Raw genomic sequence first — 22,226 nt, 5'->3', positions numbered from 1 at the left:
AGGAATTGCCCTCCCAGCTCTGATCTTCCCTGTTCTAAGGGTCCTCCCAGCTCTGCCATTCCCTGTTCTAAGGGCCCTCCCAGTCCTGCCATTCCCTGTCCTAAGGGTCCTCCCAGCCCTGAAATTCCCTGTTCTAAGGATTTTCCCAGCACTTACACCCCCTGCTCTAAGGGCCATCCCATCTCTGACATTCCCTGATTTTTTGGTGTTTTGGTTGGTTTTTTGTTTGTTTGTTTTTATGAGGCAATGAGGGTTAAGTGACTTGCCCAGGGGTCACACAGCTAGTATCAAGTGTCTGAGGCCCATTGCCTGTTCGACATTCCCTGCTCTGAGGGCCATCCCAGCCCTGACATTCTCTGCTGTAAGGGCCATCCCCTCTACCTATTCTAACATACTCAGGTCCCTTGCATGGCCAACATGCGATGTTTTGATGTCCCCTCTCCATTACCCACTCCCAAGCCCAAAGAAACAGGACCAGACACATCTTTCATCCCTAGCTTGGCCTCTCCCAGGCCTCCTCTTTATTGATATCCGGTGGTCTTCTTCCACCTGCCAGGGTTCCCCACCCACATTCCCAAATGCCCCCTGAGGCCCAGGCGCCAGCATTCCCTCCCCTTACACACAGAGGCGGGCTGGATGTTTGGGAGGGGGATGGGACAAGGGAGTATAAAAACCCTAAACCACTTTCCATCCTGTCCCTTTGAAGATCAGTGGAGTTTCTGGGCCTTCCTCCCCTAGAGCCCTGGAGGGCTAAAGCTCCCTGGGCTTCACTGAGGTGTGGGGACCCACTGGCTGGGGTCACAGACCGCTACATGCTGAGGCCCTCTGCCAAAACGCCAAAGGGACACCGAGGCTGGACCACACATTTGGTGAGTGGCCTGAAGCAGAGGCGAGCTGGGTTTGCGGCCCAGAACTTACTCTCAGCATTCAAAGGGTGTGGGAGGGCGTCTATGTACACAACCCATTTGCCAGATGCAGAAACTGAAGCCTAGAGTAGCCTCTGGCTTTTCTGAAGTCGAGACAATTTCATCTCGCGCTATGCTCACCCAGGGGTTTCCAGCCACACACCTTTGCCCTCCTGAGCCTACAAGGCCTCCTCCTGACTCGCCATTACCAGCCATCCAAACAACTTTGGGGTCACACAACTGGTGCCCTTTTCCTGTGTGTGGGACAGAACTGGCCCAAGGTCACAAAGCCTGTCACAGAAACCAGTCGGCCCCAAACATGTGACCTCGAGCAAGTTCTTTCCTCTCTTCTGGTCCTGCTTCCTCACAGGTGGCACTTCTATGGCCAGAGTTCAACTCCCTTCTTTTATAGATGGGGAAACTGAGGCTTGGGAGGTGAGAGGTTTGGACCAAAGCCTGCTGAGCCAGCTAGTACTCCACACCGCTTCCTATGGGTCCCTGCTCCACCTAGACTGATGGAAGAGATGTGATTTTGGGTACCAGCCGACTTGGACAGGAGTCACAGCCCTGCCTCTAAACCCACATCGTCTTGATCTAATCCCTCCCACCCTCTCTGGACCTCAGTTTCCCCATCTATGAAATGTGGGAGCTGGGCCAGATGGTCTTCAAAGTTCTCACCAGCTCTAAAGCCTGTGGTCACGAGCAGGGATGACCACGGACGTTAACCAGCCCTTCCCAGAACCCTCCCACCAGCTGAAAGGCCTGGAGTCCAAAGGGGAAGGGTTCCGGGCTGGGCAGAGTGTGGAGGGCACGCTAGGCCCAGCTGGGGCTCTGCTTGGGGGATGTCTCTACAAAGGTCTGGGTGGCTGGGGCCGTGTAGGCCTAAGAAGGAAGGTCTCTAGTTGCTACTCCTGCACATACACTCTTTCCGTCACTGGGAGAGCTATCCCGTGTCTGTTGGGAGGAGGGGAGAACAGAGGGAAGACCCCTCCTCCTCCCCCTCCCCCACCATTCCTGGCTAGCTGGGTTCAGGCATCTTGGGCCCCACAGCCCCACCCCCAACAGGGATGGGGTTCTCCCTCAGGCGTCCTAGTTGGCCCAGGAAGGAGTCGGATAAGGATGGCATGTGGGGGAGGGCAGCAGCCAGCAGTGCCCTGGGCAGGGTCCAGAGTCAGCGTGGTGGCAGAGCCCGCATCCCCCCGGGCGGCCGGCCGCCCAGCAGCAGCAGGCGGCGGCGGCCGGCCTCATAATCGCCCTCGTCCACGCTGACCAGCAGGCGAATAGGTTCCCGGCCCACAGCTTCCCGAAGAGCCTCGGTCAAGAAGACGCCTCGGAGGGCCTGGAGCAGGGCCCCGCTCAGGTAGTCCCCCCAAAAAGCATCCAGGTAAGAAAGCTCAGAGAACTTGATGTCACACACCACAGAGCCCAGGTCCCGAGACTTCAGCACGGCCATAGCCTGCCCGAACAGGTCCAGCTGGCGGGCCACCGACTGAGGCCTACGGGACGCCACCCCCTGGGCCAGGGCTGACCCGTGCTCGCAGTACTCGGCCCGGACTCGAAGGCGTATGTCTACAAGGAAAAGAGGGAGAGTCTTAGCTGAGGCTGGAGACACAAAGCCTGCCCACCCACCCAATGTCCTTTCACCTGCTCTCGTGCCTCGTCCTGGTTTCCTCAATCCCCTGCCTGCCCTCCCCTCCCCCCACCAGCTTGGACCCTGCTCTCCAGGGTCTCTGTGCAGGTCTGTGACCCCTCCTGGCTCTCAAGGGCCAGTGCTCTGCCTTCCATCCCTCCTCATTCTCCCACCTTCCTTCTTTCATAATCTTGACCCAACAGTGAATCATTTCAACCCCTGCCCCCTCTGTCTTTCATGCTCCACCCATCTCGAACCTTGGATCACCCCCATCACTTGCCTTCTCCACCTCAAAATCAGGTTGCATCATCTCAGCTGGTCCCTCCCACAGAATGGAAAGCCTTGTCTTCCTCCCTTATTCTCTATCACATCTGCTCAAGCCTGCACCTCCATCCCCCCTTCTCTTTTGGGAACCACTGTGAGCACCTTCACCTCCCTTACACTGCACCCAAATCACCTCCTCTTCACACCTCTCCCCATTCTCTCCCACTCCGCTCCAGATTCCCCTGGCTATGGAGGCCCCCTGAGCCTCAGATCTCACTCCGTTCTTCATGAGCGTGGCATTCTATCATTCCATCTCTCCTTCAGTTTCTCCCAATTTCCTAACCTCTTCTCTGCTACCTACAAACTCAGGTCTCCTCCATTAAAAAAACTCCAAACCACCCCGTTCAATTCATTCTTCTCCTTCCCCCATCTCCACCCCTTGGTGAACTGGTTCAACTCTATGCAGTCCTCTCTCCTCTAGCCTGAGATTTCATCCAACCTTGGATCACTCCACACATGTGCTGCTGAACAAAGATGGAGAAAATCAGGGGCAGCTAGGTGGCGCAGTGGAGAGAGCACCGGCCCTGGAGTCAGGAAGACCTGAGTTCAAATCCGACCTCAGACACTTGACACTTACTAGCTGTGTGACCCTGGGCAAGTCACTTAACCCCTATTGCCCCGCAAACCCCCCCCCCCAAAAACAAAAAAAAAAAATGGAGAAAATCACACAACCCTTCTGCTTGGATCCACTACCGATTTAGACGACACATTTTGAGCTTTGACCGTTGCTGAGCAATCCTGCTAAACCTCCCTACTGAGTGAGCTCTCGAACTCATGACATGATCGCTACAAAAAACATCCAAATAAGGTCACAGGACAATGCCTGGAGCAGCAAAACCCACAGAAGAATGTGCTGAAATCATCTTCTAACCAAGAACAACTTGGAAGGTCAGAAGGAGGGAGCTGCGGTGCTGATACAGGAGTCGAGCCCAACCCCACAGTCACCCTGACACAGATCCAGTCCCAGGAAGGCCTCACCAGAGAAGGAGACCCCCAGAGCCTCTGAATCAGCTGAAGCACCAGTGTCGTCTGGAACTAAGCTCACAGTCTGGTGAGTGGGCTGAGCCCTTGGCAGGGGGGGAGATTACAGGGGTCTATGCTGGTGCTGAGGCAGAACTTGGGCTTTTCACCCCTGCTGGGAACCAGGAGGTAGGCTTGAGTAGCAGGGGCCCAGGTGGGGGAGGGGCACAGGCTCATCAGAGCTAACAACCACAACACACAAAGCTGGTTGATTGGCAAGTTGGTCTGGGGTCATCTAAGGACCAGGGAACAGGCCGGGCGAGTGAAGAACCTGATCCTCCTTAAATCATACCACCTGGAACTTCTTAAGCTTGGGATACTGCAGCCTGGAAACAGTGCCCCACTCTAAGGAGCTAAAAGTCTAGTAAAAGAAAGGCAAGATGAGCCGACAGAGAAAGGTGAGAACCATAGAAAGTTTCTTCAGTAACAAGGAAGACCAAGGGGCACCCTCAGAGGAAGATATCAGCATCAGGGCCCCTATATCTAAAGCTTCCAAGAAAAATATGAATTGGTCTCAGGCCATAGAGGTGCTCAAAAAGGACTCTGAAGATAAAGTTAGAGAGGTAGAGGAAAAAATGGAAAGAGAAATGAGGATGATATAGGAAAGACATGAGAAAAAAGTCAACAGCTTGAATAGCCAAATGGAAAAGCTCTCTGGTGAAAATAATTGCCTAAGAATTAGGATTGAACAAATGGAAGCCAGTGACTTTAGGAGAAACCAAGACACAATAAAGCAAATCCAAATGAATAAAAAAATAGAGAGCAATGTGAAATATCTTCTGGGAAAAACTGCTGACCTGGAAAATAGGTCCAGGAGAGATAATTTGAAAATTATTGGTCTACCTGAAAACCATGATCAAGGAAAGAGCTTAGACATCATCTTCCAAGATATTCTCAGGGGAAAATGCCCTGAAATTCTAGAAGAAGAAGCTAAAATAGAAATGGAAAGAATCCACCGATCACCTCCAGAAAGAGATCCCAAAAGGAAAACTCCTAGGAATATTATAGCCAAATTCCAGAGCTCTCAGGTCAAGGAGAAAATACTGCAAGCTGCCAAAAAGAAAGAATTCAAGTACTGTGCAGCCCCAGTCAGGATAGCACAAGATCCAGCAGCTTCTCCATTAAAGGACCAGAGGGCATGGAATGTGATATTCCAGAGGGCAAAGGAAATGGGATTACAAGCAAGAATCACCTACCCAGCAAAACTCTGCATAATCTTTCAGAGGAAAAAATGGGACTTTAATGAAAAAGAAGACTTTCAGATATTTGTGATGAAAAGACCTGAACTGAATGGCAAATTTGACTTTCAAATATAAGACCCTAGAGAACCATAAAAAACTGGAGTTGGGGGACATACCTGGGGTCATGCAGTGGGTGACTGTCTTGTGTCTGAGGATGGGTTTGGGCTGGGATCCCCCTAGGTCCAGGGTGGATGCTTTGTCCACTGTGTCACCTAGCTGCCCCATGATGACATCTTTAGGGTTAAATTGAGGGGTGAGGGGAATGCACTGGGGGAGGGGGAAGGGCAGAGGTGAAATCCTACATGAAAGAAACAGGAAAAGGCTTATGGAGTGGGGGAAGAGATGGGGGAGGAACAAGGCAGTAAATGAATTTTACACTCATCAGAAAAGGCTCAAAGACCTTAAATTCATCAGAGTTACTTCAAGGAGGGAATAACATACACATTCAATTGGGTGGAGTAATCTGTCTAACCCTGTACAAAAATAGGAGGGGAAGGGGATAAAGAGAGAGGGGCAAAAGAAGGAAGGGCAGACTGGGGGAGGGGATAGACAGAAGCAAATCCCTTTTGAAGAGTGATAGGATGAAAGAAGATGGATGATAGAATAAATATCATGGGGAAGGGAATAGGATGGAAGGGAAACAGTTAACAATAGTAATCATGAAAAAGAGAAAAGGGGGAAAAATTGTACAAAAAATATTTATAGCAACTCTTTGTGGTGGCCAAGAATTGAGAATCAAGGGAATGTCCATCAACTGAGGAATGACGGAAAAAGCTGTGCTATATGCTTGTGGTTGTATAGAATTCTAGCCAAAAGATGGGGTCATAAAAACCTCAAATAACAATTAATTCTATACATGGTGGAATGGTCTTGTGCTATAGGAAATGACAAACAGGATGATCCCAGAAAAACTTGGAAAGACTAATGAACATCGATGTATAGTGAAGTGAGCAGAGCTGAGAGGACATTGTGTGTAGTGACAGCAGTATTGTTCAATGAGCAATTGTGAATGACTTAACTACTCTCAGCAGTGCAATGATCCAAGACAATCCCAAGGGACTAATGACGAAGGTTACTATGCACCCCCATAGAAAGAACTGATAAAAAGAGCACTTGTGGAGAATACATATATAACCTGGTTGCGATCTTGTGGAAGGGGAAGGAAAGGAGAAAAATTTGGAACTCTAAAATAAAGCAGATGCTAAAAAAAAAATTAAATAAAAACAAAAATAAAAAATAAATAAAAAATAAACCTCCCTACTGACTTTCTCCTGCTCTCCACGGCGACTCTTCCAGACCTTTTCATTCCCTCCTCTGACTCTCTCAGCTGAGAACTCTGTCTCATTTTTCGCAGAAAAAAAATCGGCCACTTGTGAGTTTCCCCTTCTCCCCTTTTCCTCAGGTGCCTTCTGTTCCCCTCTCCTCCTCCACTTGTCTCACGCGATGAGGTGGTCTTTCTCCTCACCAAGGCTCCCATTCAGCCTCCTCCAGCCCTCCCTGTCATTCCCCTCTCATCTCTGCCATCCCCCTTGTCCCTCCTGCCTACAAACAAGCCCATGTCTCCCTCACTTGATCTTTCCATCCCCACTAAGCATCCTCTTTCTCTTGGGCCTTTTCTAGCCAAAGTGCCTGAAAACCCCATCTGCAAGAGCTGCCTCCACTTCCCTTCCTCTCCCTGTCTGGCTTCTGGCCTCATTGTTGATTTGAGACTCTTCTCTCCAGTTACTCATGAACTTACTTTACAGCTCCAAAGGCCTTTTCTCAATCTACGTCCCTCAGAAACAACATTCAATCGAGCCTCTAAATGGATTCTGGAGCTACAGAACCCACAAAGAGACAAAGGGATGCAATCTTCCACCTTGAGATAATTTTGAAGACTTCAGGAAAGGTCTGTCTCATTTGGGCGAAAGGGGAGCACAGCACAGATCGGAGGGGGTCTGGGCAAGTCAACAGGTGGCTCTTGGCCACAGCATAGATCAGCAGCTGAGGCCCCTTGGTCCTAGCTCAGCAGACTGGTGGTGCCCAGGACAGTTGTGAGGGCAAACTGCCAGGTAGAGAACCAGCCACAGGTCAGGCTAGAGTAGGCCAAGCCATCCCAGCACAGGGAGCCAGCCCAGAGTGATGAGAAATCCATAATCCCCAGAGGCCTCAGAGCAGAAAGCCACTGACCAGGCCCCTATCACCCAGCACAAGAAGCCTGCAACAGTGGCCCCTGTGCCCCAGGAGGAGACCTCAACTTTAAAAGTCAAAATTAGTCTAAAATATGAGTAAGAAACATAAAAGGATCCTCACCATTGAGAGCTTCTATGGTGACAGGGAAGACCAAAACAAAACTCAGATGAGGACAATACTCTCAAAATGCCTACATGTAAAGTCTTAAAGGGGAAGATGAATTGGTCTCAAGACCAAAGCGCCTTCTTAGAAGAGCTCCACTAAAAACAAACAAGAAAACCAGGGGCAGCTAGGTGGCACAGTGGATAGAGCACCAGCCCTGGAGTCAGGAGGACCTGAGTTCAAATCCGGCCTCAGACACTTGACACTTACTAGCTGTGTGACCCTGGGCAAGTCGCTTAACCCCAATTGCCTCACTAAAAAAAAAAAAAAAGAGCTCGAAAAGGATTTTAAGAGCAGAAAAAATGGGAAAAGAAATGAGAGAAATGAGAATAATGCAAGAAAATTATGAAAAAAGAGTCAACAACTTGGAAAACAAAGCACAAAAATTGCCCGAAGAAAACAATTCATTAAAAAATGCAATTGGTCAAATCAATCTACATGTTTCTTTTGTTTTTTGTTTTGTTTCTGGGGCAACGGGGTTAAATGACTTGCCCAGGGTCACACAGCTAGTAAGTGTCAAGTGTCTGTGGCCAGATTTGAACTCAGGTACTCCTGAATCCAGGGCCGGTGCTCTCTCCACTGCACCACCTAGCTGCCCCCAATCTACATGTTTCTCGACCTGTCTGTAGCCTGACATTGTTGTTCACCCTCTTCTCACTAGGTTTTCATGACATGCCTCTCTCCTGCGCTCTGAGCACTCCCTTCTGTCTCCTTTGCTGGATCCTCCACCAGATCCAGCCTCAAGGATCTGTCCTGGGCCCTCTGCTCCCCTCCCTCTATATGCCTTCACCTGGTGATCTCCTCAGCTCCTGTGTAATCAATTCTCTCCATACTGATGATTCTCTACTCCTGACCTCTCTCTTATCTCCCACTGTCAACCAGACAGATGGAACCAGATGTCCAGTTAAAGTCCACATGTCCAAAATGGACCTCATTAGCTTTCCCCAAAACCCTCCCGCCTAACTGTTGCTGGAGGGAGTAACACTGTGCCCCTAGTCCAGGTTCACAAGCCAGGAGTCAGCCTGAACTTCTTCACCATCTCTCCCCCCACCCCCCATATTCAATATGATGCCAAGGTCTGTCGATTTCACCTCCACAACATCTCTCAAATACGCTCCCTTCTCTGCTCTGAGGCTGCCCCCACCCTGGGGCAGAGCCTCATCACTTCACACCTGCACTATTGCAACAGCCCGCTGGGGGGAGAGTCTGCCTGCTTCAAGTTTCCCCACTCCCGTCCAGCCTCCAGTCAGCCACTTCAGTGATTTTCCAAATGCACAGGTCTGACCGCATCATCCCCCCCTTAATAAACTCCAGTGGCTCCTATGGCTCCATGAGCAAATACAAAATGCTCTGTCTCGCATTCAAAGCCCTTCACAATTTGCCCCCTCCCACCTTACTCATCCTTGGTGCATGGACAGCAGCCTTCCAGCCGTGCCACTAACAAGACCCTTCATCTCTGGGCATTCTCTCTGGCCGTCCACCACGTCCCAACCCCTCTTAATTCTGGTGCCGCCTTTCCACAGTCGGCTACTTCCCACCTATCCTGACTATGGCTTATTTGTACATGTTTTCGTGCTGTCCTTCCCAACCGACTGGGAAACCCCTGAGGGCAGGGACTGTCTTTTGCCTCTTTCTGTATTCCCAGTGCTTAGCACAGAGCCTGGTGCATGGGGGGGGGGGGGGGGGGGCGGGGAGCGCGCGCGCACGCGCACACACACATGCCTGTCAGAGCAGGAAGGGGCATTAAAAACTAATCCACACGACTCCTTTTATAGATGAGAGTCAGGGTCAGAGAAGGAAGATGAACTCTCCTCAAGGTCACAGAGCAAGTCAGAGGTAAGGTAGGGACTAGAACCCGAGCTTTCTGACTCACAGCCAAGGAATTTCCCATCCCCTGTCCTGCCCTCTGGGACCCTTAAGATCATTTGTTTGGGGGACAAATGATCAGAAGTCAGGAGTTGCCCTCCCAGTTCTGACATCCCCTGTTCTAAGGGCCCTCCCCACCCTGACACATCCCCTGTTCTGAGGCCCCTCCCACCTCTGACAACCTATGACTATGGGCCTGGAGAAGGGAACATGCCTTCCTCCCCATCTCTTCCTTCTCCCCGGGTACAGCGTACTATTCCTAAGCTCCCATAATTACAACATCTCTGAGCTCAAAGTGACCTCAGCAGAAGTCTGTCCTACCTCCCCCAGAGTTCCGCCTACAACTCAGTCATGGGCCGTCCCCCAGCTCGGACTGGAAGCTCTCCAGTGCTGGGGAGCTCACTCCCTCCCCCTTTGGGAGCAGCCCTTCCCACTTCTGAACTTGTTAGGAAGTTGTTCATTTTTTTTTCCTGACATCTACGTGCCTCACTTTGTAACTTCTCTGACTGGCTCTGCCTCTGCCCTGAGGGGCCGGATAGGAAAGTGTAATCCCTCCCCCACAGGACAGCTCTTCTAGCGCTTGAAGACAGCTGTCATGTCCCCCCTGGACCCCTCCAGCCAAACATGCCCAGCTCCTTCCCGAGGCCTAGGCCACCCCGCTGCCCTCCTCTGGGCTCTGTCAATGGCCTTCCTAAGCCAGCCAGGCCAACAGGAGCGGCCAACCCTGTCCCGTTCTGCCCCATTTGGGGTCCCGAGCTCCTAGAATGCCAGTGCTTGAGGGGTGTGGGAAGGAGCGCGCCCCCCTCAGCCCGCCACACTCACCACAGGTCACTTTGTTTGCAGTGGGAGACGCTACGAGATTTTTTGACCTCGAAACTCCCTGGGGGCCCCGGCGCCGTCTCCCTCCAGCACTGGAGCGGCCCAAGCTTCTCCTCTGCCTCTTCCCAGGAGGTGAACCTGCCAGACAAAGGACTTCAGGTAAAATGCAGACATCTGCCACCTGGGTGACTTTGGACCAATCCCTCGCCCCCCCTGTGGGCTTTAGCTTCCTCGCTGTACAAGGGGGAAGGACTACACAGCCTCTAGGCTGTGGTCCCAAATAGGGTGTGGTGGGTAAGATTTTCACGGGTGTCCTAAGGGAAATCTAGAGAAACAGATTACTCCTAGTGCAAAGCTAAGGCGAGAAGCAAATTGCAGGGTCAGGGGAGTGACAGGAGTAACACGTGAAGATCCAAAGTCTGGGGAAATTGGAAGTTCGGGGAGAACAGAGCCCTGAAATGAGCTGAGGGAAGGAGGATCCTTTTGGTTCAGTTGTTTTTCAGTCACGTCTGATTCTCCACGATCCCCACTTGGGCCTTCCTTGGCCAAGACACTCGAGTGGTTTGCTATTTGCTTCTCCAGCTCATTTGACAAGAGGAGGAAACTGAGGCAAACAGGGTGAAGTGACCTGCCCAGGGTCACCCAGCTAGTAAATATCTGAGGCTGGATTTGAACTCAGGTCTTCCTGACTCCGGGCCCTGCGCCCTATGCACAATGGCCTCGCCTAGCTGTCCCTTCCAACTCTGATTCTAAATCCGGGACACTGTTTTGGGAGGCTTGCAGGAGGGGGAGCTGTACCGCCCACCGCCTCAGAATCTCAGGGGAAGGAGGGGATCATGGCTATGGCTTTGGAGCCAGGATCTGAATTCCTTCTCCTGTCTCTGAGCCCAGAAATATTCCAGGGATCATCGAGTGAGAGCTGGGAGGCATTTTAGACGTCGAGTCCAAAATCCCTTCCTTTCACAGAGCAGAGATGGAGGCCCAGAGACATTCAGGGACTTACTCAGGGTCACAAAGTCTCTGAGGCAGGATTCAAACCCAGGTCTCTTACTCACCACGCTGCACCACTCTTTAAATGTCAATATTTCACTCAAAAAATCTCATTTTGGGGCAGCTAGGTGGCACAGTGGAAAGAACACCGGCCCTGGATTCAGGAGGACCTGAGTTCAAATCCAGCCTCAGACACTTAACAGTTACTAGCTGTGTGACTCTGGGCAAGTCACTTAACCCCAATAGCCTCACCAAAAAAACCCCACAAAAAACAAAAAACAACAACAAAAATCTCATTTTTATACTGCATCACTTCATTTAAGGCTGCAGAGACCTCATTACACAGACCCAGGAGGACAGACACCCTGCTCCTCTGGACTTACCTGTCTCCCACTGAGCCCGCTGGGAAGTTGGACCGGCCGGGCCCAGACAGCTAGCCTCTGGCCTCTCCACGTCTGACCCAGAAGGACTACAGCTGTAGCGCTCTGGGGACACTGAGAGAGGGAAAAGAAGATGGAGTGCCAGGGCAACTTGAGCCTCCCCCACCCCCTCAAGAGCCACCCTTGGGGCTCCTTCCTTTACCCTTCCCCATTCCCCAGATGACACCCATCTTCTTGGGGCTGCCCAAAGAGCTAATTCATGTCCCCCATTTCCAGGCAGATGGACACGATTCTGCGAGAGCAGGCCCTGCCTAGTAACAGACAAGGCCTGCAGCACACCCCTTAGGGAACAGGGAAGATGCTCAGTGGTTTGGGGATAATCACGAGAGAAGAGAACCACCGTGGGTCCCGGATTTGGGCACATTATGAAGAACGACACTGGAGTTAGACTCGGAGGCCCTGGGTTTAGACCCTGGCACTGGCCTTAACTTGCTGTGTCACCTCTGTGGGCCTCGATGTCCTCATCTCTAAAATGGGAAGATTCACCCCAGTGATCCCTCCGGTCCTTTCAGCTCCCAGTCCTAAAATTCCACAACCGGGCTAGCCTGTACCCTCTCTAAGAGAGGTCTGACCTCTTCTAGGTCAGTACCCACCCTGGGCTTTCCCCAAACGGTACCTACAAATCTCTCCTTCCTGATCCACTTGCTTCCCCTATGCCAAAAGGCAGGGAACCCCCTTCAGCCCCAAGCCTCGACAATCTTCCCAAGAAGGATCTACCTGTTCCCTTTCTTGTCTCTCTTCACACTTCTCCTCCTGCCAGGCCAACAGCTCATCCCCCAAGGCCCACCCACCACCCTGTCCACAAAGCGTCCAACTTCTCCTATTCTTAGGCCAATATCAGCCCTTTGGGGACCTTGTTTGTGCCTTTCTCAGTCAGCAGGCAGCTTCCTGCGGGACACTGGCTCTGCCCATCACTTACTCACCTCCAGGGTCCTGCCTATCCCCTTCCCCTAGGGATACCCAACCACCCCTTTATCATATATGGGCCCCAGGCATCCCCCTCTCCCAAAGGGGCCCCCCCAGGCCCCGATCCCTCGTCCGGGCCCCAGCCATCTCTCCCCCCTCCCCCGCGGGCCAGCCGGGTCCTGCACACCTGGGCGGGCCCGCTTGAGCGACAGCCTGGGCAGCAGGTCCTGGCGGGCCAGCACCCGCAGCAGCTGCATCAGGGGCCCCAGGTGGGCCTCGTCACACTGGCCCCTCCTCTCCAGCTCCAGCAGCAGCTCCAGGCCGGAGCGAGCCGGCGGCCGGCCCGGGGCCCCCGCTGCAGCCGGGCTGGGCTCTCCCTCCGGGGGCGCGGGCAGAGCTTCGTCCAGGAGGAAGGACAGTGCGGACAGCTCCTGCTCCGTCAGCTGGGCGCCCACCACCTGGAACATGCGGTGCAGGGACTGCAGCCCGTAGTAGTCCAGACACTCCTCCTCCTCCCAGCAGGGGCCGCGCGACCCCCTGGGACCCACCATCGGGGCGGGGGGGGGAGCCTCGCGGGGGGGAGACGCTGAAAGAGAAAGGGCGGGGGTGGTCGGCATCCCGGAGGCGCAGTCCCTTCCAGCCCCGCCCCGGGCCCCCCAGGGCGCTCCCCTTCGGGGAGGTCAGATGGTACCTGCCCAGGTCCCCGAGTGGGGGGCTCTCGGTCAGCCCGGGCTCGGGCGAGAGGCAGGCTCCGAACTCGCTTTAAACGGCCCCTCCCAAGTCGCGGGGGCTCTGTCCGAACTCTCAAACCCCCCCTCCCGCCCAGGCCGATGGCACAGCCCGGACGCTGCGCGCCCTAGCCCGCCCGGGAGGTCGCGTCCACGGGGGTACCTCCCTGGGTTGCAGCAGCTGGGATGTTTCTCGTACCTTCTCTGCGACTGCGACTGCGCCGCCAGAGCCCCGCCCCGCCCCCTCCTACCGCGGTCGCTCACTCGCGCAGGTGCGGGCGCCTCAGCCTGCTCTGCGCAGGCGCAAGGGGTCTTATTTCACCTCCCCCCCACACACACACACAAACCGTGCACCTGCCTGCCCCCCGCCCCCTCCCACACCTGCCGAGGAGGGTCAGCTGAGCATGCGCGTGCCGAGAGTTTCGTGGGGGGAGAGGATAAGGACGCGGCCAGGGTTTCTCAAGCAGTTCTCCAGAGCTCACCTGAGGTCAAAGTCCGCCCGCCCAGCCACAAGCCATTTCCCCCCTCTCTGGGCCTCAGTTTTCGTCACCTGTAAAATGGGCCTGATGCCACTTCCTCCCGGGGGTTCGATGACTGGAGGCCCTGCCCCTACTTGAGCCTCAGTGACACCACCCCGCCCCGGGACAGCCTGGCCCATCTCTGATCGTCCCCTCTTTTCATTGCCCCTAAGAACCCTTGGAGTTGGGACTGAAAAACAACAAAGATCCGAGTTCAAATTCTACCTCTAGACTCAGTTCCCTCCTCTGTAAAATGGGGTGAACAATAACAGCCACCTCTCAAAGTTGTGGAGGCATGCCGAATACATCCCCCCCCTCCATCCTGTCGAACACCAAAATTAATTGGCAGTTTCGGCGCCAGAAAAGGGCAGCGTTTGGTGGAGTTAGACAAAAGAGCATCGAAACGCTCCTTTTGGGGGACGGGAGGGTCCAAGAATCCCTAGGCCATGCCTCGGCTGCGTCAACAATAGTAACAGTAGGAGGCAGCTAGGTGGTGCAGTGGATAAAGCACCGGCCCTGGATTCAGGAGGACCTGAGTTCAAATCCGACCTCAGACACTTGACACTTACTAGCTTAACCCTCATTGCCCTGAGGAAAAAAAAAAAAGGAGCACAGAACAATGGTAAAGGGACACAAGATTATCTCCGTGACTCCTTCTAGGAAGCAGGTGTTGTTGTCAGCCCTGATCCGCAGAAAAGGAAACCGAGAAAGGTGGCCGTGAAGTGACTAGGAAGGGTCTGAGGTCGGATTTGAACCCAGGTCTTCCTGTGTACAAGCCACCTGAGCCAACCTAACCGCAGCAAGCCGAAAACCGGTCACGGTCCACACGATTTGGAATAGGTTTTTAAAAGGAGACAAGTTGTGTAAACAACCCCCGAAAGCAATTGGGCTCTGATAAACACCAAGAAACAAACACCTCCCTAGGAGACAAAATACTGCCTGGGAAAAGGGAGAGGAAAAAAAGAAGCCTAACAGATTTTTATCAATCGGCGTAGATGAAGCGCCTGCTGTGTACCTGGCACTCGGCTAAGCGCTTCGGACACAGAAAGAGGTGAAAGACAGCCCCTGCCCTCGAGGTGATCTCCCCCTCCCCATCAAAGCCAGAAGCCCCAGTGCTTCTCCTCCTCCCTTCCCCCACCAAGCTCCCGTCCCACCTTAGGTTGGCGGAGGGAGGGAGGGGGAGGGGGAGGTCCCCATACCTGTCAAGGCTCCGGATGTGGGGCTTGTGGCTTCTTGGGTGCAGCTGCCCGGGGCACAGGGAGGAGGGAGGGAGGGAGGGAGGGAGAAAAGTCTCCTTCGTACCCGCCCGCCCTGACTCATCCCCCTTCCCAAAGGGAGGCAGGGGGCCCCTCAACAGGGCACTCAAATTGGTCCCGGGTTTAGGCGTCAGTGTTTGGGTGTCAAAGGGTGGGGCAGCTTGTCCCCAGCCTCTCCAAACACAAACTTCCTCTGCACCTACTTCCTTCCTTTCAGGGGCTGCACCCGGGTATAGCTGTGCCCCACGTCCAAGTCGCTTCAACCGTAAGCCAATGAAATAAGCATTTATTAAACGCTTACTGTGTACCAGATACTCCGTACGTAAAGTAACGAGAAGATAAAAGGGAGAGAAGCAAATCCAGGGTCCAGTGAATTAGGTCACCTTATGACCCACATAAAGGGCTTTCCCCGCCCCTGGGCTTCAGCTGCTTCCCAAATGACCACTTAATTAAACCTCCCTTTTAAGTCTGGGGTGGGGCTAAAGGGTGGGGCGAGGGACTCTTAGATCCCGAGTTGGAAGGTCCCATCCTTTCCCGGGGTCACTTAGGCAATAAGAATGAAAGGCAGAATTCGAACCGAGGTCCTACGCCTCCGAGTCTAACACGCTCCGTAGTACAAGGCCGGCCCCTTTGGGGAGGAGTAGGGTGAGTGAGGAGGGGGAGGAGGAGAGGGGAGAAGAGAACAAGCATTTATTGGACGTGTGGCTCAGTGCTTGGCAAAGAGGATCCCCTTTGGCCCTGGCAACAGCTCTGGGAGTGGGTCCTGTTATGATTCCATTTTACATTTGAGGACACTGAGGCAAACGGGTGAAGTGATGTGACCAGAACCACACAGCTCGTAACCGTCCGGGGTCCCTTAAAGAACTCCCATCTCCCTGGCTCCAAGGCCAGCGCTCAGCACACTATGGCGCCGCCTAGCGGCCCTAAACAAAACCGACCGCTCTTGCCCGGCCTGCTCCTGCGCCTGCGCCTGGGCCCCCCCCCCCTCTCCTAGGAGAGGTTGGCGCCTGCGCCTCTCTGAGCTCCCTCGTTAGCCCCGCCCCCGCCGCTCATTGGAGCCCGCGGCGCCCAATGGGAGGCGGCGATGGTACAGGGTGCGCTCCGGCCGTGGTGGCGGCGGCGACAGCGACGACGATAACGGGAGCAGCGGTGGAGGAGGGGTCGGTGAGGGGGGCCGGGGGGGCGCCGCGAGAGGGGAGGTGGGGGGATGAAAGAGACCTCGCGACACCGAGGGAGGAGAGACTGAGGGAGACAGGGACAGACTAGAGATTCTGAGAGACTGAGGGAGCGACCTGAGAGCCGAGAGGCCCCCCGCGCTGACACCCCGTGACCCCCCGCGGTGACCCCCCCCGGGTGACACTGCCCTCCCCCCAGGTCGGACCGAGGTTTCTTGCAGCTTCAGGGCAGCGGGGGACGGACCAGGCGAGAAGAGAGCGAGGCAAGGAGAGGCCTGAACCTGCCCCCCCCCTTGGTGAACCCCCGAGGCGGCTGGGGCGCCGGGTGGAGCGGGCCCCAGGCCGTGGCAGTGGGACCCTGGGCAGTAATTACACCCTGTAAAATGGGGGTCTCGGTAACAAGGGCCAGCGAAGGCCCGCTGTACCTGGCATACAGTAGGTGCCTAATGTTTGCTCGCTCTCATTTTCGTTCTTAGGCAGAGCCGAGCTTGGGGGGGGGCAGGACCCCCGTGGGGCAGGAGTGGGGGGGTGCCTCTGACCGGGCTCGCCTTGCTTGCTCTGCAGGCCATGGCAGAGGTGGTGGCGGGCACTGCCACCCCGCTGCTGTTGCAGCATCAGTACATCTGCTCCGCCTGCGGCCAGCTCTACGACACCCTGGAGGAGGTCTTCTTGCACCAGCAGCAGCATGCCCAGCCCAGCCCTGCCGAGCCCCCCACCCCCAGCGGGTCACTGCCCGGGGATGGCCACTTCCAGTGCTTAGAGTGCTCCGAGCTCCTGCTGTCGCCCGAGGAACTGCTGGCCCACCAGGACGCCCACACTCGGGACACTGACCCCCCCATCGGCCCCCTTCAGGGCCAGGTTCAGTACCATTGTGGCAACTGTGAGGAGCTCTTCCTGTCCCCTGACCTCTGGCTGGCCCACTGTGAGGCCTGCCCTGCCCCCGAGGAGCCAGAGCCGCTGCCCCCCTCGCCCGTGGCCACGATGGACCCCTATGAGTGCCCTGAGTGTGCCCAGCTGCTGGACACCCCCGAGGAATTCTTGGAGCACCAAGGGACCCACTTTGCCTCCCTGGAGAAGGAAGAGGCTGATGGAGGAGAGGATGAGGAGGGGTCCTGCACAGAGGGGGCGGCTGCCGAGGTCGAGGAAGCCTCCCACATCCGCCAGTGCGGCGATGGCCAGGGCACGTGGGGATCTGAAGAGGAGCTGCGTCGGCCCCGGCGGGCAGCCCATGCCCCAGCCGCCACCCTTCATCACTGTGCACAGTGCCAGCGTGGCTTCAGCTCTGCCAACCGTCTTCTGGCCCATGGCCGTGCCCATGTTGGGGGCACCCACGAGTGCCCAGCCTGCTCCAAAGTCTTCAAGAAAGCCACCTCCCTGGAGCAGCACCTCAGGCTGCACCGAGGTGAGGCCCGCTACTTGTGTGTGGACTGTGGCCGTGGCTTTGGGACAGAGCTCACCCTGGTTGCCCACCGCCGGGCCCACACGGCCAATCCCCTCCACCGCTGTCCCTGTGGCAAGACTTTCAGCAACATGACAAAATTTCTCTACCACCGGCGGACCCATGCGGGCAAGAGCGGGGCACCCCCGCCACCACCTCCTGCACCCCCACCCCCACCCCCATCGCCCCCCGCTGCCTTGTCTTGCCCACACTGCACCAAGGCCTTTTCCTCTGCAGCCCGGCTAGCCAGGCACCGGCGGGCTGTGCACTCCCCGCCCGAGCGGCGGCACCGCTGTGGGGTCTGCGGTAAGGGCTTTAAGAAGCTGGTCCACGTACGCAACCATCTGCGCACACACACGGGGGAGCGGCCTTTCCAGTGCCATGCCTGTGGGAAGACCTTTGCCTCACTAGCCAACCTCAGCCGCCACCAGCTGACCCACACGGGGGCTCGTCCTTACCCCTGCCCCGACTGTGGTAAGCGGTTCACTCAGAGTTCCAACCTGCAGCAGCATCGACTGCTGCACGGCCGGTCTGCAGCCTTCTCCCGGGCCTCACGCCTCCAGGCTCGTCTGGCCACGGTTCGGAGCCTGTACGGGAAGGGGGCAGCCAGCAGTGGGACGCTGGGCCGGGCCGGGTTGCGACACCCCCAGCGGGGCCACCCAGGAAGGGATGAGCCCAAACCGCCCCCCAGACCTGCTGCACCCCCCACCCCCCCAGCCCCAGCTCCACAGCAGACCATCATGTGCACAGAGTTAGGTGAGACCATTGCCATCATCGAGACTTCACAGCCCCTTGCCCTGGCGGACACGTTGCAGCTCTGCCAGGTGGCACTGGGGGCCGGGGGGCTGCTACACCTGGACACGGCTTTTGTGTGACAGGCTGGTGGGGGAGGGGGCAGTTCTCAATAAATGAGTTTGCATCGATGTCACTGTGCTAACGAAGCAGAAATTCGCCTTCTCCAGATGATCATATTGAGAGGGAGAGGAGATTGTACCAACCCCTCGTCTTATAGGTCAGGAAATTAAGGCCCCTGGAGTCCATTGACTTGTGGGAGCCAAACTGAGCTCCTGCTTGCTTTGGGGCTCTGGCTTCTGGGGAACTGCAGCTGCTCATGCTGCAGACCCGGTTTCCCCCTTACTTAAATGGGGACAGAGGAGACATGCCCAGAGGTCGTTTCCATCTCAGCACCAGCTCATCTTGTCCAGAAAGTGTCTAAGAAGTTACCTGATGGGAGCAGCTAGGTGGCGCAGTAGATAGAGCACCGGCCCTGGAGTCAGGAGTACCTGAGTTCAAATCTGGCCTCAGACACTTAACACTTACTAGCTGTGTGACCCTGGGCAAGTCACTTAACCCCAATTGCCTCACCAAAAAAAAAAAAAAAAGTTACCTGATGGGTGGTCAGCCAGCTGCTCCTCCTGCCCTGACTCCCCAGGGCAGCCTTTTCCCACTGCCCCTTGTCCCCTCAGCCCCCAGCCCAGGTTGTTGGATGTGGTATGACATGGTTTGAGGTCCCCTCCTTGTCTCTGCTCATCTCTCTCACTAGACCCTTAGCCATTTCCAAATTAGGCACCCCCAAGGTTAGAACCTGACATGAGCTCCACCTTTGTCCTTCCTGATGAGTGACTGGGCGGGGGCCGCCAGCTCACAAGTGCAGAGGAGAGTGAGAAACTGGGCCTCAGATCTGCATGTGTGTGGGGGGGAGCCCCATGGTGAAGTCTCGACCTTACCCATCCAAGGTGGGGGGGGGGAGGGTGAACGGCATTCCCATTCTACAGAGCAGGAAATCAAGGCTTAAAGGCTGGCAACTTGAGCAGGTCAGGGTTGTGACCAGAACCTACCTCTGGCTGTTCCTGTCTGCTCTCCTGAGGGGCCCTCTAGCAGATGAGGAACCCCTACAGGGCAGAGCCCAACCACCCCAAGAATCCCCCTCATGCCACCAAGTCAAAACTCAGAGGCCAGAAGGGACCCCAGGGATCTGCCACACATGGGACACTGAACTGACTCGCTCCATCCACATCGTGTAGCCCCCTCGCCTGGCAGGGGTTGGAGGGACTTCCTTTGACACCGAGGACCCCATAGCAGTATCCTAGGACCACCAAGTGCCAGGCTGGAGAACATTGCTCTGTGTCACCCGGCCCATCAGTCTCCGAGCACTGAGGGAGCCCCTACTACATGCAGGCAGCAGCCCCTGCTCCCAAGCTGCCCAGCCTCTGGGGGAGCCACGCTTCTCCCGGCTAAATCGGGACACCATGGGGAGTCGGCCGGTAAGAACATCCCGAGCAGATGATGCAGGGTCTCACGGAGGAATGGCAGTCAGGGGCACTGTCACTGGATCCAGTGAAGGGGCCTGGTTATGAAAGGCACCATTTAAAAGCCACCCAGAGTTCTGTTTGATCCTGGGTGCGACAGGGAGCCGCCCACCGAGCTGACTGGATGGCTGGGGAGGGGGTGACACTGCTTTAGGAAGACTGATCTGGCAGGCGGCCCCCCGCCCCGCATGACTATGGCCATTGCCTGGGCTGAGGTGATGAGAGCCTGCACCAGGGTGGGGGCAGTGGCAGAGAAGGGAGTTTGGGATATGGGGGTGAGTGCAGAGTCTAGGATGTGACCCCTGGGTTGGGAGCCTGAAGGCCGAGGACAATGGTGCCACCCTCTACAGCGACTGGGAAAGGGGAGGATGATGGGGTCAGTTTGGGACCTACTGAATCAAGATGCCTGACAGGCAGTGGGGGGCTCCAGGTTAGGGCTGGACAAATCAACCTGAGAATTGTCTACAGAACTGATGAGGCCATTGGGAGAAACAGCAGAGTATGGAGGGAGAGGACCCAGGACAGAGCCTGGGGGGCTCCCAAGACTCTGGAGGAGACCAAGCTCCAAGTCAGGATAGCCAGAGAAAGCCTCCAGACAAGAAAACGACCAGACGGGGAGGAGGTGGGAGCCCTCGGGTTTGGTGATTAAGAGCTCGTTAACTCTGCATTGGGCAGCTAAGCAAACTCAACCAGAAGGGGGCGGGTGCCCCACCTGGCCCAAGCAGGAAGTGGTGGAGGTTGCTCTAACCTCAGCCCACCTTCGGGCCAGACCTGCTGCTTGGGGCCCCCAGCCGGGCCTGGTGTGTGGAGCTTGGAGGCCAGCGATGCTCCACCCCTAACACAGGCCGGTCCTCTCTTGGAGATGCTCAAGGCCTCAATGAGAGAAGGCCAGATGGAGACTCGGTTTGCCGTGGGGCAGCGAAAGGCTGGTGTGAAACTTGGCAGGGGTGCTGTGTTCCAACCCCAGCTGTGCGCCATCGGTCAGAGCATCGACATTCAGAAGGGATGAGCCGGATGCCCTCGGGTCCTGCCTGAGCCTCCCAAGGACAAAGTCTAAGAGGGACAAGGCCAATGGTTTCCCGCTCCATAGGAAGGGGAGGGAGGCAGGAAGCCGTCCCTGCCGGCTGCACGGCCCCTTAGAAAACCACGTTAACACCGCGTCTTCCTGCATCCTTCTTTATTTTGTTCCACGTTTGCCCGCCATGTCTTCCTCTGGTGGGGGCTTTGCCTGAGGAGAGCTGGGGCCCGGACGGTCACACCCAAATCACGAATCCCACATCTGAGGTCTCAGCCAGCATCCGTCACCAACCCCCTACTTTCCAAGGCTGCCCTTTCACCTCTGGCCAGCTGTTCAGAAATCACCAACAATGAGCCAAAATCTGTTCTGTGTGGGGTCCAGGTGTACTCCCCGAGGCCACGCCCAAAGGACAGTCTCTCAACTGGCCTCATACCTACAACCCGTGCCACCCTGGACAAGTCACTCGGTCTGCTGCCTCAGTTTCCTCCTCTGTAAAAGGGGAGAATAACAGCACCTACATCGCAGGATTGTTGAGGGCCAAATGAGATAAGGTTTGTAAAAGCACTTGGCACAGGGCTGGGCACGCAGTGGGCACTCTACGTGCCTATTCCCTTATTCCAACAACTGAAGATGGTCTGATCTTCTCTCCTCCGGGAGAAGCACGCCCAGGTCTTTCACCGCACTGTAATGTGGCAGCGGCTCAAGGACTGTCGCCACATCTGGCTTTCCTAGAACGTGGATCTGGTCCTGCTCCAGCCACTGGCTCCCTAAAGCCAGGGACGAGGGGACTCCCAAGTCCCTCATTCAGGACCGCACGATCTTCTCGGCTCTTGTGGCCGGCTCACGGGCCAAACACATCTAGCTATTTCTCTTCTACCTTGTACCTGAGTTTTAAAAAAACTCAGCTTCCCCAAAGCACAAGCTAACATTCATTCTACCGGATTCAGCCCTTCATTCTAGCCTGGTCTGACAAGCTTGCTTTCTCCGCCTTCATCCACATCACTGACCACTTAACGTGGGCCTCAGTTTCTTCCTCTGTGATGCACAAGCTACCTCCCCAGAGTATTCCTTTGTGGGGACAAATGTTTTCCAACCCTAAGTCGGCACTATAGGAATGAGGCCTGGTATGGAATCCCAGCCCAAGGGATCTGTGGAAAGGTGGAGGCAAAAGGCTCTCATTCCCCAAGTGGAAAGGAAGACCTAGGAGGGAAAGAGCCTGGCCAGGGTGGGGCTCCTCAGGCCAAGGACCAACAGCACCCCCCCCCCTCCCCAGCTTGCCCCGAGGGAAACCAGGGGCAGAGGCAGCTCC

At 55.7% G+C, this 22,226-nt stretch overlaps 2 protein-coding genes across 5 annotated transcripts; one reads left to right on the top strand and one right to left on the bottom strand.

The window, feature by feature from the left end:
- Positions 1–490: 490 nt before the first annotated feature.
- Positions 491–13,432, bottom strand: DEDD2 (death effector domain containing 2). Of its 3 annotated transcripts, none has more exons than XM_043992491.1 (5): positions 13,403–13,432; positions 12,663–13,061; positions 11,513–11,623; positions 10,143–10,277; positions 491–2,474 (listed from the first exon to the last, which is right to left on the bottom strand). In XM_043992491.1, the coding sequence occupies exons 2-5, from the start codon at positions 13,024–13,026 to the stop codon at positions 2,077–2,079; spliced, it is 1,008 nt and encodes a 335-aa protein (XP_043848426.1). In that variant the 5' UTR covers positions 13,027–13,061; positions 13,403–13,432; the 3' UTR covers positions 491–2,076. The 3 variants fall into 3 exon arrangements, with proteins under 3 accessions (XP_043848426.1, XP_043848425.1, XP_043848427.1); XM_043992490.1 differs by lacking the exon at positions 13,403–13,432 and adding an exon at positions 13,167–13,393; XM_043992492.1 differs by lacking the exon at positions 13,403–13,432 and adding an exon at positions 13,367–13,385.
- A 2,616-nt stretch (positions 13,433–16,048) lies between these two features.
- ZNF526 (zinc finger protein 526) lies at positions 16,049–18,513 on the top strand. 2 transcript variants are annotated; one of them, XM_043992489.1, is made up of 3 exons: positions 16,067–16,141; positions 16,352–16,415; positions 16,717–18,513. In XM_043992489.1, the coding sequence occupies exon 3, from the start codon at positions 16,720–16,722 to the stop codon at positions 18,463–18,465; it is 1,746 nt and encodes a 581-aa protein (XP_043848424.1). In that variant the 5' UTR covers positions 16,067–16,141; positions 16,352–16,415; positions 16,717–16,719; the 3' UTR covers positions 18,466–18,513. The 2 variants fall into 2 exon arrangements, with proteins under 2 accessions (XP_043848423.1, XP_043848424.1); XM_043992488.1 differs by lacking the exon at positions 16,352–16,415 and having other exon boundaries at positions 16,049–16,141.
- The last annotated feature ends 3,713 nt before the right edge of the window (positions 18,514–22,226 follow it).

Source organism: Dromiciops gliroides, chromosome 3 (genome assembly GCF_019393635.1).
Source record: "Dromiciops gliroides isolate mDroGli1 chromosome 3, mDroGli1.pri, whole genome shotgun sequence".
Taxonomy (NCBI): domain Eukaryota; kingdom Metazoa; phylum Chordata; class Mammalia; order Microbiotheria; family Microbiotheriidae; genus Dromiciops; species Dromiciops gliroides.
The sequence above is the reverse complement of the archived record's forward strand: the minus strand, read 5'-3'. Positions and strand labels throughout refer to the sequence as shown.